The sequence below is a fragment of the Xiphophorus couchianus genome, chromosome 23 (genome assembly GCF_001444195.1).
Source record: "Xiphophorus couchianus chromosome 23, X_couchianus-1.0, whole genome shotgun sequence".
NCBI classification, from domain to species: Eukaryota; Metazoa; Chordata; class Actinopteri; order Cyprinodontiformes; family Poeciliidae; genus Xiphophorus; species Xiphophorus couchianus.
The window spans coordinates 16,667,944-16,685,718 of record NC_040250.1 but is presented as its reverse complement, the minus strand read 5'-3'; the positions used below and the strand labels follow the sequence as shown (position 1 = coordinate 16,685,718).

General features: G+C 36.1%; 1 protein-coding gene across 1 annotated transcript; it reads left to right on the top strand.

Moving 5' to 3' along the window:
• Positions 1-11,005: 11,005 nt before the first annotated feature.
• On the top strand, positions 11,006-17,473 carry LOC114139514 (perforin-1-like). The gene is made up of 10 exons (XM_028009499.1): positions 11,006-11,147; positions 13,454-13,716; positions 13,951-14,030; positions 14,324-14,369; positions 14,935-15,077; positions 15,184-15,322; positions 15,408-15,488; positions 15,891-16,387; positions 16,467-16,560; positions 16,926-17,473. Exons 2-10 carry the CDS (start codon positions 13,456-13,458, stop codon positions 17,133-17,135), a joined length of 1,551 nt encoding a protein of 516 aa, XP_027865300.1. The 5' UTR covers positions 11,006-11,147; positions 13,454-13,455; the 3' UTR covers positions 17,136-17,473.
• Positions 17,474-17,775: the final 302 nt, after the last annotated feature.

Genomic DNA, 17,775 nt, shown 5'->3' with positions numbered 1-17,775 from the left:
AAGCAAAAAGGAAAAGCGGCTGTTGCGCAACCAGCACTGGGACTTACTCAACAGCTGCATGTTTGCATGTGCGCATGCTCAACGACTGAACAATTAGCATTGTTCATGTTGACCTCTCTTATCTTCAACTTCACTTCAAAGAGAACCAAACATAGAAATCAAATTTCAGAACCAGAGGTTAGGCCATATCTTTGACAATCACAATGTAATAATAGAGAATCTGAGCGAGAACAAGACCACATCACCTAAGTTAAAAGTTGGTCCAACATTTAAATCTGACTACATCTTTAACAAAAAAAAGAAGAAAGAATACGGCTAAAAAAACTGAGTAATATCTGGGTGAGCCAGACAAGAAACGGCTAAATGAATGAAACAGGCTAAATGAAACATTATTTCTGTTCCTGATGCTCTCAAATTCCAGCATATTATGACATAAATTGCGGAGTTGAGAGTAAGCAATTGAATTTAAATTTAATTTATTTTAGAAACTCAGGAGCTCCTTGTCAGTGTGTGGTAAATTTGCTTATTTTCAATCTGGTGGTGTTTCAAATTCAGATTCTCCTGCAGATTCTCTGATTTTGTAAAGATAAGAATCCCTTGAATACAAATGAGCATCTCTTCAGAAAATGGAGTCATTAGCAGGATTCTGGATAACTTGACTGAATACTGGGGAGGTATTCAGTCAAGTAAGTCAAATGGCTGAATTAAATTCAGCCATTTGATTCAGGTGTGTTGGACCAATGTTGAGGGACACAGATCCTTGAGGCCTGAATTTGGGAACCACTACTGTAGATAGTCATGTTTGAATGATAAATCAGCAGATAAACAAGTTGACAAATAACCCATGTTTACAGTTTTTGGAAGTTTTGAATATTTCTCTGCATAGTCTAAAAATGCACATCCCAGAGAACCATTTGCATTTTCTTTGGGAGTCTCACACACCGAGCAGTCTTGATGAAACGTTTCAAACTTGGTTAATAAACAGAAATTAGCATTTTGACGGTACCAGCTTAAAGCTTGTAAAAATCGCTCCACTTTTCAGACAGTAAAACTGAACTCTTCTTATATAAACTATATTTTGCTTAGTGATTACAGTACTGAGTTGTGGTTGTAGGATGGTGAGGTAGACACGGTGGACCCAGGTTGCAGAGTAAATGGTTTAATGAAGAAGTGTACTAAAATCCAGGCAGCACAGGTGAGCAGAGGCAAGGAGCTCAGACACTGGTAGCAACTGGTAGCACAAATTGAGACAATGACAAGGATCAGGGAATGCAGGTGGGATTAAATACACAAGGGGTAATCAGGGAACACGAGACACAGCTGGGAGCAATCAAGGGCAGACGAGACAAAACGGAACTAAACTGACACACAGAAAAACCAAATCCTCACACAAAGTTCCTTTCACAAGCTAAAAAAAATGCAAAGCTCCAAAACTATATAATTGTAATTTTTTTTTAGAATCCGTTACAAATATTTCACTTTTTGTAAAAATATACCAATTTCAAAAAGGCTTGTAAGGCCATTAAAAGAAATGAGGGTTGGAGTTCATTTAGTAACAGTAATACCAAGCAATCAAGTAATCTGATTCGCTACATGCAGCTGTACAGCAAGGCATCAAAATCACATGACTGGTTGGTTTCACAGCTTTTAACCTGGACTGTTCAAGTCAACATACAATTTAAATTGATTCCTCTGCAGTTTTACATACATTTTTGGAACAGCACTACAACCTGCAAATCTAAGTAAAATTCATGTTTTGTTCTTTTTGCTAATCCTTACTCATTTTGATATCATCATATGCATGTCTTCATCATACAACAGTATCATATTAATTATAAAAATGAACCGGTTCAGTAGACAAGGATATTGAAGACATATTAAACTGAGGCTTGAATAGAGAGTGTGAATCATTTAGCTGAGCATAATCCTCTAATCAGTATTAACTTTAAACATTTGCTTGTAAAGCTAATTGAGAATGACAGATGATGGTGAGGCTAGCAGGCTTGCAGAGTGTAATTGGTGGCTAATTCTCAGTGATTTGTCTCATCTCAGTGGGACAGATCAGTGGTCTGGGAGGGGAGATAATCGGGTGAACAAATCACTCTAGTCTGACTCTACATTCTTGCTGAACTGGTGGACCTGATAAGCCATGCTGATCACAGATGAAAGTAGAACAAAACAACTGCAAGCAGCACCATTGCCTTTTTAATTATGCCCTGGGAAGCGCCATACACTGTGCACAGGATATTCTTGTTTGATAAATGCTGCCTTCTCTTTACAGTGTAATCTTACGTAAACTGATGTAGTGTTTTCAAACCCTTTAAGTATTTGCATTTTAGTGGCTTGAAAATCTTCTGTACCTACAATATATGCTCCTTTCATCGTAACTCAATAATGCATGTACTACACAAAAGCACTCAGGTAACCAATTTAATGTGCATGCACAAATTCAACCAACAGGCCCCTTTTTCTTAATCTTTCTGTATCCTTGATTGCCTTACATGGTTGCTTGGTTTAAAAAAAAAGGCAAATTTGTCCTTCGGTGACTTAAAACGATTAAATAATGCAGTTGTCAATACGTGCTATAATACTGTATATGTAAATATTTTCAAAATTACTATTTTAGCATCACATAGTTTGTTGTTTAAAGAGTGTTTGTGGGTTAATATATTTATAAAGGTCTTATCCACAGCCACATCAAACAAAAGTTAGACTTTAACGGGTTAGTGCTGCCATATGCTGTTTTCCCTTTCCAATTATCTCAAACACAAAATGTTTTGAATAATATGAACATTAATTGGTTGTTATTTGCCTGGCTCCCAGCCACCCAAAAAGGATCAGGTCATTTGATGTCATAATAAACCTTAGTGCGTATTTATGTGCACAGCAGTTTTTCAACACTAATTGTTCAATTTTCTGAATTTCATGACCTGCTTTAAAGCTGCGGTATATAACTTTCATAAACAATATGTTTTTTACATATTTGTTAAAACTGTCACTGTGACATGACAGGATGATATGGGTCAGATAATTTGTAATTAAAAAAGAAAATCAAGCTCCTCCGTCTGCTCCATGTGACCCTACTGCCATCTGCAGAAATCCGCCAGAAGAAGGGTCTTCACGCTGTCAGTCACCGTCCCGTACACACTGCTCACACCCTCCGTCTTGCTCTCTGCTAGGCTGGTTCACCACACAGGAGACTGCAGTGAATGCTTAGGTTGTTAGCATTGTCACCGATTTTTTTTATCTGCCACCAAGACTCACTGTCCGTTATTGGCCATTTCTGATTATAAGCGGTGCATTTCTGCAGATGGCTGTAGGAACAAAAGAAAAAGGCTAAGGAGCTTAATTTTTCACAGATCATCTTTTTCCTGTTATACTGTTATGACATGGTCACAGTTTTGATAAATATTTTAAAAAATAAATTGTTTCTAAGTTACCTAGTGCAGTCTTAATACATCAGTAAAGTTTACTTGCCAGCCTGAGCGAAACTGAGATGTAGATCAAGTTGTGACAGGTTTATTAGAATAAGTAATATTCTGGAATAGCTTAAAGGAATGTGGATGCACCTTTTTCTTGCTCTACTTGCTATAGCAAACCCTTTCAACCTTACAACTTGATTCAGCTAATTTTTTTTCCAGGTTTTGACAATAATCATAACATCTCTTAAAATACACCTTTTCATCACTGACAATAACGGCAAACCTTATGGTGAGTGTGCAGTGGCAAAAGAAATTTTTTAATCTTTTTTTAAGGTGCAGAAACGGTTAGTACCATAATTTGTCATCTGACAAATGGGCTATTTCATTATCCTTTCAAATCATTTTATTTGCAAAGTGACATTGACAGATGAATTCTGATATCCTCTCTCTCCAATTGGCAAAATTCCTTCTACCATCTCATAATGGGGAGTTATTACTTTGAGTGGTGGGAATAAATGATACCCATGTTTGAAAATGTAGACTGCAGTAATGATTTTATAATCATTATTATTATCCCTTTTTAAAATTCTTACATCCTGAATCCACTTGATATTGAAAAATGTATCCCATAACTCATGTGCAAGCAAAGCAAGTATTTTACAGGAAGTTTTAGGAAAGTTACCTTAATGTTTAATAAGAGAATTGTTTTGATTTTACAAGAATATATTCTACATTACCATATAATAATACTGTTATATATATGTTTCAAGGTTTCCTAGCCAATGTTTCTCATGTGACATTGTTATTGAATTAACTGGGGAAACTGATTATTTTGTGTAACATATTTTGAGAAATCTATGTTCCTCTTCTGCAGGTGGGTCACAATGGGATCATAAACCATTCACATACAGTATGTCTGATTGCAGTCACATTCAGTTAGCAGTATGAACAACGAAAACAATAAACAAATAAATCAGCAAAAAATCTGAACTGAGCATTAAGAGCTGCTGTGTGAACTTAACATTTGAGCAAAGAGTAAACAGAAATGTCTATCTTAATGAGGAGGGGTGTTTGACCCTCTTGCTAGGTGTTACACTGTCTTTTAGGGACCGTGACTAGCTCTTCTTCTACTTCTTCTGTAATGGCAGTTGGCAAACAACTTGATGGAGCATTACCATCATCAACTGGTGAGACGTCTTGACCAAATGTCACACAAAAAAAAAAAAAGTCATTTGTTGCCATACAAATGACACTGTCTTAGAATATGGCCTGGTCTGAAATTAACCAATAGGGTCTAGTTTTGACTGTGACTGGTTGATAGCCTGGAGTCCAGGCAATTTAAGACACATACAAAAAAAAAACTGTAGAATTTATAATGGATTAAACAAAGTGCCATGATGATGAAACTATGCAAAATTAAATTCATTTTCTCATGGCATCAACATATTTGACATTTCATGTTATTTACACTGATGCAACTGATAACGCCAGTTGCATCTCTCATCCCTTTATTAACTATAAAAATAACATAATTAATAAAAACCCATCTGGCATTTTTATTTTTTTTTTTAGATTTGCTTAGTCTCAGTCTTTAACACTCTTGGATGATTTCTTATTAACTACAAAGCATGTTCAGCTATGTGAACTACACCTGTTAAAATGCTTGATTTTGCTCATGGACACTGAGTGAATATCAATACCACAACCTCAACCTCACAGATTATTATGATTACTTGCTTTCATGGAAGAGTGCTCTTAGAGAGATCGACATCTCTGTTGCTGAACAAATTAAGACCCAGACACAAGTGCTCAACCACATCACTCCTTCTTACATTTGATCAGTAAGACAAAGTCTGCAGAGAAACCCTCTGACACAATGACGAGAGCAAAGACAAAAGCGCAATGGCATTGAGAACAGCGGAAGCAGACTGCTCAAGGGAGACAAAGTCAATTAAATTCTTATCAACACAAAAGGATGCTATGCATTTGAAAGGGGCATTTGTGTCTGTTCATCTGTATCGAGTGTGGTCAAGGAGCAGGGAAAGAGTAAAAGCTAATGTAAATTGTAAGTGCTGTGCACCACGAAGCTGCAAGTCAATTGATCTCTGACCCCTTTGAATAAACAATAATGGCACTTTAAAGAGCCAAAGATACAGCACACAAACATCGGACATATGAGGAAAACTATAACGTATTGTTCACTAGACATTGATAAGCATAAGACGAATATAAGATTTCTTGAGATGTAGAAGCAGACTTCAAGTTGTGAAAAATGGGTTTTTCAGTCAAAAGTCGGAAATAAGCCCTGAAGGTAGGATTAGAGAAGAAACAAAGCCTACAGATAGTGCGTCTTTAAAATCTCACTGCTGTGCTTTAATTAGCGCAGGGCTGAATAAAAGAATGATGTCGAGCTGCGGTAAACTGCAGCAATAAAAGGCATCAGATCAATATTTTATCTGAATGGCTGTTTTTTTTCTTTCTTTCTCTGATTAGCATTTTGAAAATCATGACAGATTATCTTGACAAGCGCACAGGGAGAAACAGCTCAAGAAGAAAGATAGGATTTATTTTTGTTTGTTTTTCATTGTGGTTCAGTGGTAGAATAGTCATCTTGCAATCAGGAGGTCATAGAGTTTATTCCAGCGTCCTTCTGTCAAATGGTGATGTGCCCATGGGCAACGCATTTAATCCCCAAGATGCCTAACTATTTGCATATCAGTTTATGTCTCCAGGTGAATGTCCCTGTGACGTCTAAGTGGTCCCAATTGACTGTATCAACGGCCAACTTGTTTGTCTGGGAAGCAAAATACTTTACAGTTTTGGACGTTGTGAAGCATTGCTCCAGTGTCTTTTTATCTCTGGTGGAAAACATTAGTAGTGACGCATGACATATTGGCATTCCTATCAGTATCAGTTCAATAAGTAAAACTCAGCCAATATTATTTAAAATTTCATGTGTTCTTATCATAGCTGACTGGGTGTGTGAAAACCACTTTCAGCCAAGTAAAACCACACTTATACACAAGGTCTCAGATCCACCAAGACTTTCTTACCTCTAGCATTTTATGTTTGGTAAACATACACTGCACAGCTTTAACCTATGTCATGTCATAAATCGTTTAAATGGTCAGAGCAACAGCATAAAGCATGACTGACAAGCTGTTTTATAGAAGAACCCATATGGGCTTTGGCTTTAAATGTTTCCTTTTAGAAGTGCAGGGTAGTCAAATGTTTTGAAATCCATATTTTAATTTAATCAATTATTTCAAATGCATAATTTATAAAACACTTATAAAACATTGCCCCTGAGAAAGACCGACTTGGCTGTAGTGAATTCATGCAAAGACCTTCACTAAAAGCAAGCAAAATTATTAATGCAATACTCAAACTTTTTGTTAAAAAGGTTTGTATTATTGACTGAACTTCAGTCAATAAACTCTTAAATTAGGATAGCAACATTCAGATAAAATACCTAGTAAAAAGGAAAATAAACTTATACTAAAAACTAAAGACTAATAACATTAAAACAGGGCAAAAAGAATAAAACTGCAACACTGATAAAAACACCAATATTATCATAGTTCAGCATTAATGTTTATTTTATCTGTATTTACTCAGTAGTGTAATACAAAACTACTGTAATCATAAAGGTGTGCAATTAATACTACTTTTAATTTAATTTAATTAGCAATAAATTCAGTAGGAAAGTTACTTTTGTTCTAGGGTCGCACAGGAGGATGATAAGCATACATGTTTTAACAATTCAAGTTTATTTTCTTTCCCCACAAAAAAAATATAATAATCAAGGTAACACTAATTACCTTAACAAAATTAAGGTATAAAACTTAAATTGTCCACCCTTATATAAAAATATCAAATTAATATATAGACAATTGAGGGTAGTTTTTTTTTTTAAAACAGTAGCTTTAAAGCTTATTTCAACAAAAGAAATTACATATTCCAGTTAGTCCTTCAATATAACAGTTCAGTCAATGTGCACATAAGTTGTCCGTTATGAAAATGTTCATGAACAAATAGTTTGTGGAATAAAAAGAAAAGATTTGGGGCCCCCTTTGTGTTCAATAAGCTTATCTGTTGTACACGCAAAATATCCAGCTCCAGCATCACCAGGCCCTCCGTCTGTCCAGGCTTCAGTCCGAGTCACAAAGATGGCGGCGGATCCCTCCTGGTTCTGGAACCACTGGCTCGTTCAGGTATCGGTCGTCCAAAAAAACACACTAACCTGCATGCAGAGCGTTAACCGATCATGCAGGTGTACGGAAATCATAGAAATCTTTCAATTACTTCTCAGTGAAAATCAAATTAGCGTTTAAAATAAACAAAAAACGCTCAGTAATAAAGAAATTACTTAATAAACATCACTTCATCATAAACGGTCTCATTTCACAGAGCTATGCTGCTTACAGAGCGACACTTTATACTCTGGTTGGTTTTTTTTTCCAGTTCGAAAAAAACTGAGCAACGTTTAGCTCCAGCTAGGTAGCCATTCTGCGTAAGTAAGCAGCTGAAAATAAAACAACAGACTCACCGGAGAAATCTCAGAACAGAATGTACATTATCCAGTTCAAAATAAACAGATTTCTTTCATATCACAGCAGCACTTATGCATAGTAACTTCTCTACTTCTGCTGAAATGTGCTTAGTCTGCCATTTCTTTTTTCTTCTTCACTCTTTTTTACTCTTCTTCTCGTACCGACACAGGAGAAATGTGGGTCTAGTGCCCTCTACAGGACATTCTGAGATCTAACCAACAAACACATTAAGCGTACAGACATCAGCATAGTTTATGGGGGTTACACAGGCAATTGCAATGAGGAGAATGTGAGCTGTGTTTAACAAACTGACATAATGGTTGCTACTGTATTAACATTAGCAGAGCCTTAGCAAGCTAAAAACCTTAGCTTTAGTGGCCAGGATAAACACCTCGCATTTCTATAAGGTTTATACAGGCATGTGTTTATGGATGTGATTGTTTTTGGGGAATCTATGTCCAAATTCTGTAAAACAAAGTTCAGCCAGCCAGTTTCAGATGGCTAGTCTTATTTTTGGCTAGATCAAAAAGAGCAGATTGTGCTTTACGTTGGGTACCAGGATTTTCCTTCAAGATGCAACCTTTCACTAACCTATTGAGGTCAAAATGTTCATACGTATCCCCCAATGTAGGCAGTGGAGAGCTGCAGGCAAAAATGAATAAAGCTGTTGCGTGTAGAATTTGTAACACTATGACATCATGTGATTTGAACCTGACAAGATCTCATGGTGCTAGTACTGGTCTGAGGCACTGCAAGCTGTAGACAGAATTTACAAATGAACCCTACAAGTTCACATCTTTCATCGTGACTTGTCCTGCTGTGGTCTGCAGTAACTCACAAAACATCAATAGATGAACTGTGGCAAGAAAAATCTGGCCCACAAAAAAGAACAAATAACCCTTTGCTTAAAATATAAAAATATGATACCAAGATGCACTAAGACAACCCAGAAGCTAGATTGTGAAAAAGATTTTTTGATTAAAAAGGAATCCCACTCTGAGGAGAGGCAAACAAAGATTGCCTTGTGATATCCATAAAACGAGTCTCTTACAGTCCTTCTTGGCATTATACATCTGTATGTGAAATTTACATTTTCTTTATTTCACTTTTGCTGGAGGCAGTTTCAGAGGGTATATTTATTTCCTTCAGCAGGAAGCTCTGTGTACTTCTAATGGTTCTGTGTTTAGACTTAAGGTCGTGTTTTTTACTGTCTGTTCAAAGTTTAATTCCACGCTTGAAGGAGCCTCTTTGAAGCGCCACCTGATCCCAACCATTGTGGAGGACATTTATTGATAAAGACCTTGCTTTAGATTTAGTCCAGTTGCCTTTAAAGCCAAGTAATTTATTGATTAGAGAGCCTTCATCCATCCATCCATTTTCTTACACCCTTGTCTCTAGTGGGGTCAGGAGGGGTGCGGGTGCCAATTTCCAGCTAATATTCCAGGCGAGAGGCGGGGTACACCCTGGACAGGTCGCCAGTCTATCCCAGGTCTGATTAGAGAGCCTATTTCTGAGAAAGTATTTCATAGGTTTCCTTACATAAATACTATAGTGCATAGCAAATACACTTGTGCTATTCATGTCCCCTTTGGTAAAGCATATGTTAAAAGAGTATGCATTGTGAAGCATGGTTGGTCCAGAAATAACTATTGTTTTCTGTATGAATGTCTATTTCCTTTATTAAAATAGTGTCAACATTCTTCTCCTCATTGCCTTATTTAATATATCATCATAAAGGTGTAATGAATTTTTAACAATCATGATATTTACTCATGTATAAATAACATATGACTTCACATGTTTAATTCTTTTGAAGAAAGGGATTAATTCAAAGATTTTAACCCCTTTAAATGTTTGAAAGACTGGATGTGATATTCATTCTAAAGCTGTTTGCTACAAAGTATGTCGGCATTTTAAAGAAAAGCATCCGATTGGGGTTGAAACATGAAAAAAAATTTGATTTTGTGACATCATCTACACATGATGGAGAAGGACACGTCACTAAGCTCCTCTTTGCCCTTTGGTGCAACTTTAAGACCACCAAACATAATAGTTTAGGAACGTCATCCATGTATCATTAGAACATAACTCCCTACCAATGCTGTTTTGGGGGAGTCAGGTAATGTTCTGGTTTGGATTACCAGGCTTGGATGCAGCTTCTTGGCTGTGAAGCTCATTTTGTGTGGGTTCTACCCACCATTAGCTAATCTAATGCAAACTTATCACAGTTTTTATCTCGTTATATCACCTTCCCAGAGTACTGTCCAATCTGTTAGTGTAAACATGTTACTAAACATGTTACATTGCTAGAACATAAAGTATTAAGAGAGATATGTAGGTTTGTTTTGTTCGGCTGGTCACAAATCACCTTGCAAATCCCGGTTATTTTTCAAATTGCAACTGATACATACAGCACAAATTTAGTATATTATTGATTAAAATAAGGACTTGACACACAAATTGAATACATCATGCTTTTTAGAGCTCTCAGAAGACTTGAAAGATGATATTGTTAACCATCTCTCCCCAAAGCCGGTTTAGCAACATGTGACCTGGAAGGAGATAAAACTGTCATTCTAGATGAGACTGGAGAGAATTGGGTAACTGTACTAAACATGCATACACTTGTTTTGTTATTGTTATTCTTTCGTGTTCCCATCAATTCAAGAGAAATACTGCTTTGCTCCGTTGTTTCGATCTCCTGATACTCTGAATTTAAAAATAAAATAGATGTTCTGTTTGTTTGTCGGGTTGTTTTTGGTCATTTTTATGTTTTAAATAACATTGGGAGAATTTCAACTGAAAATTGTAGATATGTTCCTCAGGTGCATGAATGCTCTGAGTGCAATTAGAATTGAAACAGAAATTACTAAATCTGATAGCTTTTAGGATAAATATAATATGCAGTTAATTATTAAATATGATTATTGGATATCATTATTAACACAATATGTCAAATAAGTAAATCAGGTGTGGGTGGGAAGGTAGGCGGATCCTATTTTCTGTATAAATGCTGCCCTTTTCTGTGAAGATTGAGCAACAATGGTTCAACCTACTTTAGAATAGTGTGAAACACTTGAAAGTGCATAATTCTTTTTGATTTTTTTTTAATTGCTGGGTTGAGCTTTTGTGGATGCACGCTGTCTCTTGGTGATTTACAAGAAATTGACAAGTAAGTGCTATTTTATGTTTGAATCAATTAAAATAGTTTTTGAAGTCAAACAGAAGATGACATTGATTTTTTTTTTTTCAAAAATGTTGAAGCCTTGCATCATTTTGAATCGTGCAGCCTCATCTCCCATTTATACGCACATGAACAGAAAAACAGAAAATAATATTATATTGGATGTCAATATTATTTTGTCTTTAAGGCATCAAATGGCAGGTAAAAAAACAGGTGTTCAATGAGAGGCTGCTGCAGCAGCAGACAGGTGTTGGTCAGAAGTTTGATGAAAGGGAAGAGAAGTTACCAAGCTGGTTTGGAAAGTAACGGTTTTTGTTGCAACAAAAAGGTTTTGTAAAAGCCAGTTATATTTTTATACATGTTAATAGCAATGCAACATACAGCAGGTCAGCAAAAATGATCAATTTTGCAAATGAATAACATTCGTTTTCAGCTTTTTAAGATTTTATCCACTTTAGTTCCAATCTGGAGCTCCTTCCACAGATTCTCTATCAGATTCAAGTTGGATCTCTGGCTGAGCCACTCAAAAACATTAATATCAATTCTAATAAGAAGAAACAGGCAAATAAAATCAAAGTAGGGATGCACAGAGACAACATTTTGGGCAGATATCTGTATGATATAATATGGATATATCTATGTATATTTCTCTAAAAGATTATGCCAAACATTAAACTGCTAGCAACATGAATTATATTGGGCTCAACTGTATACATCTCAATACCTGAATGAATGACAAAAGCAATAAATTAATTAATATTTATTGCCATATTTTTTTTCTTATTTCAGTTATTTGTGATAACGTATTTATTTAGATTTCCGCTGTTATTTGAAAACATTATGAAGTCTATTTAATAAATAACTACATCACATAATGACTTAATTTAAATGTAATTTTTAAAATATTCATATATTAGATTATATGAAGATCCAACTATTTTTGTTCTCAGACTATGTTTTTACCTATTACATCTTTGTTCAAAACCTCTCAAATTAAGGCTTTGGCCACAGTGAAGAGAAAAGAAGAGGCAGAAAACATACTGTATCAAAAAGTACATTTGCTCAATATGTTTATTTAATGGGTGTGGATTAACAGAATATTGGCAATGTTGAGCATTAGTGGGTTAGTTTGTGAGCTAGACATGCTCTGGCATGAAATTTGTTGCCTCAACAGAAGATTAGATAAAGCATGAACATACTTTATACAGTTAAGCAACCTCATCAATGCTGTTGAAATTTGGTAATTCATGACCGGTTTTACCAGGAGTATAAAGATGTTATGAAACAAAGGGCCATTGTATTTTCCTTTTTCCTTTATTTATTTAATCAGGTAAACCCCGTTGAGATCTAGATCTCATTTTCAAGAGGGACCTGAGCAAAAATTTGCAATACATAGCAACCTGGTTACAAGATAAAAACAATTAATACATATGCACAAGTATAAAACAATAAAAACAATTTAAAAACAATGACACTGTTTCATAGAATCTTGTTGCCTAGCTTTAAGAACTGCTCGAAATAAGTCCAGTGAAATCATTTCCGACATCTTAAGTTCAGACTGCAACTGATCCCACGCTGTGGGGGCCAACACACTGAATGTCTGCTTCCCTTTTTCAGTTCGAAAGCGTGGGACAGCCTATTGACATATTAGTCAATAGGCGAGAACAGACCCAAGTCATTTTGCCACCACATACAATAAACGGGATAAGTGAGAGGTAAACTCACAATAACAAAACTGCAGAAAGGAGCATTATTTGAATCTTCATAACAACGATATTATACACAGTCCATCCATTTTTATTTGGAGCTTTTCTGTTCTTCTGTCACAAATAAAAATGAGTAGAGTGTGTTAAATTCCATCGAAGTATTTTCAGTTGATTATAAATTAGGGAGTACATATTTATTGACACTTTTTCTTTTCAATAAAATGTAAAAACTTTTTTCAAGGCTCATACTCCTTTTATATTTGTTTTATTACCTTCTGGGAGATGTCTCTCACTGGGAGATGTTTCTCACCAACAAATAAACTTCTTGGCTAAACAAAAGTATTTTTGCCAGGAGAATGAATACTTTGGTAATCTACCTAGTGTGGCCGGCCAGAAATCCAAAAGTATCTGGATTTATAGAATTCATGTGTTCTCAGTTACAGATCACATTATGGATTGCAACATTCTCATTATTATTAATTTAAAGTAGTTTTGTTATTTTTAAGTTCTTAAGTCTGATTTTTATTAAGCTTTGTTCCATTTTCTTTTCCCTACATTTGCCCTACATTTTTAAATCTTTCATTTCAGGCATGCTTTCCTGTTTGGGTTTGGCCTTTCTCCTCCTGAGCCTCCTCATTGTTCAGCCCCAGGTTCTCTCCTGTCGGGTTGGAGACCAACGCGAGTGTGATGCTGCCCCCTTTGTACCAGGTCACAACTTGATAGGGGAGGGCTTTGATATGGTCACAATGCAAAGGAAAGGAGCGTACGTGATTGATATGGAGACATACCTCAACCCTAATCGTACCTGTACACTCTGCTCCAATCAACTTAAAGGCCACCAGCTTCAGAAAGTAATTTTAATTAGCAAAAGATGAATTTTGTGCATTTCTTGTACAGTATATTACTATTATTGTTAATCCTGACTTTTAACTTTTATTTCAACAGTAATAAATATTTGTGTGAAGCGCTATATCCAAACCTGCTATTACACCTGAATTACCCCTGTGTGGAACAGTAAAGGCTGTTTCTGTTCTATTCTACAGTTTTTTTACCTTAAAATTGTTCTTCCCTACCTTTATTTTCAGCTGCCAGTGTCTGCATTGGACTGGCGTGCATTCAGCCAAACAAAAACCTATTCCTACGGTGGTTTCCACACCTCTGTTAGGTAAAGCATTTGGCCATATTCTTTTCCACAGGCACAGTTTCGATTTTACTAACAAAGGAAGTACACTTTCTACCACTATAAATGTCTTACATTTAAATCTGTTGAAGACCATAAAAACAGAATCACAAATACACAACAGCACATGACATTAAATTATAACCAATTTATTCAAAATTAAAGACAAATACTGAGGTAGCCTGTTGAAATATTTCATACAATACACTGGTGTCAAAGGAAGTTAGTACCACAGACACTGCATGTCATCTAGTAATTGTTTTAATTTTTTTCCACAGCTCACTCGTTAACGATTATGTCTCAGAAGAAAGTCATGGCTGGAAGGTCAGACACATCATCTATTCTATATTGATAAGAAATTAGAGTTTTAGAATAAGATTGATGGTCAAACAGAGGTCAGGATTGTCATCTTGCAGTTTGCATGATTTTTCTGTGCAAGTGTGGGTTCTCTCCTGGTACTCTCGCTTCCTCTCATGTTCCAAAAACGTGGCTGGTATTAGTGTGCATAGAGGGTTGTTTGTTTTATGTGTCTTTTTGTTGTCCTGTGGTGGACTGGTGACTAGTCCAGAGTGTGTCTCACCTTGCTGCAGATATGGCACCTGAAATCATGTGCAGTTTCGCTTTAACAGCTGCCCTGTGAAGTTGTCAGGTTGATGTTGCAATATTTTTTCTGAACCTGAAAACTTACAGCATCAATGTCTTGGAAGGTATGATCTAGCACAATTGCAAGAATGTGACACCTGTTAGTACTAATTGTCTTTGCTAACATAACCTTTGTCAACACCAGGTTTGAACAGAAGTGAAGTCTTGGACTAGAGCATGCTCTGGTACAATAACATTGATGATTGCTGCTTTTAAGATTTTTGTGTGTGTGTGTTTGTGACATCAGATGGGGCTGGGTGTAAGGAAATATGCTTCTGCCAGACTCGACGTTGTAGGAACTCAATCCACTGTGTATAAGTTTGCTTCAAATATGATGCGAGAGGACCGCTACACATTCAGCACACAAAAGAGGATGTTCAGCCATTACAGGTCCACTCAGAACACTGCTGAATTATTCTATTGAATTTAACTATCAATCAAGTTTTATAATGTTTATGTACATAGAGTTATTTGCTGGCTGTCTCTTTGTGCCTAGTTACCGAGTGTCAACTGCACCACCGTTCAGCTCTGAATTCTTAAAAGATCTAGCCAGGCTTCCAAGATACTACAACTCCTCCACTTCTTCGCATTACAAGGACTTCTTACACACCTATGGCACTCACTACATTCATCAGGTTAAAAGACACATGTGCCTAATTCAGTTTGTTTATTCATGAATTTAAAAAAAATGTAAACAAAAAATACCAAACTTCATTTTAGGTTCGTCTTGGAGGCTATGTGGCAAGAGTGACAGCTGCAAGAACTTGTTTGTCCACACTGAATGGAATGTCTTCAAATGACGTAGGGAAATCACACATCCTTTGCAAAAAAAAAAAAAAACACAATCCCTCAATAAAGAAAATGTAGCATGATAAGCTACCTAAACAAACTATTGGTGGTTGGAAAAGGAGACTGTTAAAGCATTCTTTACAAAATCTACCGTAAGTAAATAGAAGTTGGCTGAGATCTGAGAAGACAAAAGTTCCTCGTCCTTTTTAGTTGTACACGCTGTATGCAAAAAAAAACGGATAAATTGCTACCGTCTCCTTTTTTAACTAAATTAACAGTGATAGAGTGAAACACTAAGACCTAACCTTTTTTAATGTATCAGTATCCTGCCTGTCATAAGCTAAGCAATCACTACATTTGTAAATATTATTTGTAAAGAAATAACAGTCACTGGCTTTCTTTAAAACCTTGCAGGTTCATTCATGTGTCTCGATGGGTATTGAAGTTGGCTTGGGAAACTTTAAACTATCAAATGTTCCAAGTCCTTGCTCCAAGTTTCTGCAGAACCATGGCTTTTCCACCGTCTTCAGCTCTTACATCCACCATCACTATACAGTCATATCTGGAGGCAATGGATGGTCAGGGGAGTTTTCACTAACCCATAATGACTCCTTGGGTTTCAAAAACTGGCAACATACTCTCAAGGATCACCCAGATGTTGTTTTCTTTTTCCTTCGACCGATCCATCTACTCATTCCAACTAAAACCAAAAGAGTGGGAATAAAAGTCACTGCTACAAAATACTTAGAGGATAATGCCATGGAGAGCTCACCCAGAGAACCAGAATGTACAGGGAACACCCCTAACTTGGCCAGGAACTGCTGTCCCCAGCAGGTTTTGAAGGGGACACTGAGGGTTACCAGCATCAGAGCCTGGGGTCTGAGTGGAGATTATGCTGGCGCCACTGAAAGGTTGGCTAATAAGCGTCTAGAGATTTTTGTAAATATGTTATAAAATCTTTTAAGTCACTTACTCCTATTCTTCTTACAGCTATGTGAAGATGTCACTTGGTTCCACCTACTACAGAACTGATGTTATCAATTCAGATTATCCCTATTGGACCGTTGATTATAATTTCGGCAAGGTCAGTTAACATAGTCATCAAAAATCAGCTTATATTGCCCCAAATAACAATAGCCATTCTCTTCACTTAAGGTTTACGTCCAGTGATCATGATGTATATAATACATCATTATTTATGTATCATAATTATAGGCTTAGACTCTACTCCTGTAGTCTTGTTATTCTGTGTTGTGTTGTCCTGGTGTACTGTTTTCGTCATGTCTTTTGAGTGTAGAGAGGTGTTTTATTGTCTTTCATGCAAATAAAACAACAGCTGGAAACTAATGTTTTTCATAAAGATGTGTTATAAATTAGAATTTTTTTAATTTCTTTTTTTAATATTCACTCATTAACTTTGAAAGATAATGACTTCTGTTTTCCATGCAGGTTTACACACTCCAGGTTTTGGCGGTTGAAATCTGGGATGAGGATCTGCAGTATGACGACCTTCTTGGATCTTGTGTGAGGTACCTAAGTCAAGGAGACAACAGTTTCACTTGTGCAGCTGAAAGCGGAAGATTTGAGGTCCAATACACTCTGACTTGTGACCCTTATCTGACTGGAGAAAGGTGCGGCCAATATAAGCCATCTCCTTAGTGACAAACCTATCAGGAAAGGGGAAGCTACATGATATTAATTTCTCATGTTTTTGAGTTTATCTGAGAAATGTTTGATTTGTTTGATAAAATATGATGCTTCATCTCTTTTGGATTGGTAAAACTTCTGTTAACTGTTTATGGATTATATATGCTGGGATTCTCCTATGTATTCTGTCTGGGATTCTCTTTTCAACATGTCATGTAAAATATATTACACAATATTTAGTCAGGAAATTAAATGGCCACTTTGTAGCAACTATTAGCAAATTGTAATTTTATTCTATTATGGAGAAGGTGAGTGTAACAAAATTTCAAAGTAAAAGGCTATTCAAATGAGTTGTGCTCCTTCTTATTGCTTGAAATGTCTTTCACATAAACCTAAATAGAAAAAGTTAAGGTTTTGACTCCAAATGTTCGCTTTGAGTCCCATCATGCTGGCATAAAGCAGGCAGAGGAGACTGGCAGAAAAACAAGTTAAATTTATTTAAACAAAATCTACCAGGACTGCTGCATAAATTAGTCCGCTAAACTTTTCACCAGACAAAACATTAAAAAAAATTCAAATTTTCATTTATAGCACAAACCTGAAAGGGCTATAACACTTGTAAGCAGAAAAAGAATCATAAAGTCTATTAGGA

Coding starts and splice junctions, on each gene's coding strand:
- LOC114139514 (XM_028009499.1), top strand. CDS start 13,456: ATGCTTTCCTGTTTGGGTTTGGCCTTTCTCCTCCTGAGCCTCCTCATT. Junction 14,031..14,323: donor GGTTTCCACACCTCTGTTAG/GTAAAGCATTTG, acceptor TTTTTTCCACAG/CTCACTCGTTAACGATTATG. Junction 15,489..15,890: donor ATGGAATGTCTTCAAATGAC/GTAGGGAAATCA, acceptor AAAACCTTGCAG/GTTCATTCATGTGTCTCGAT.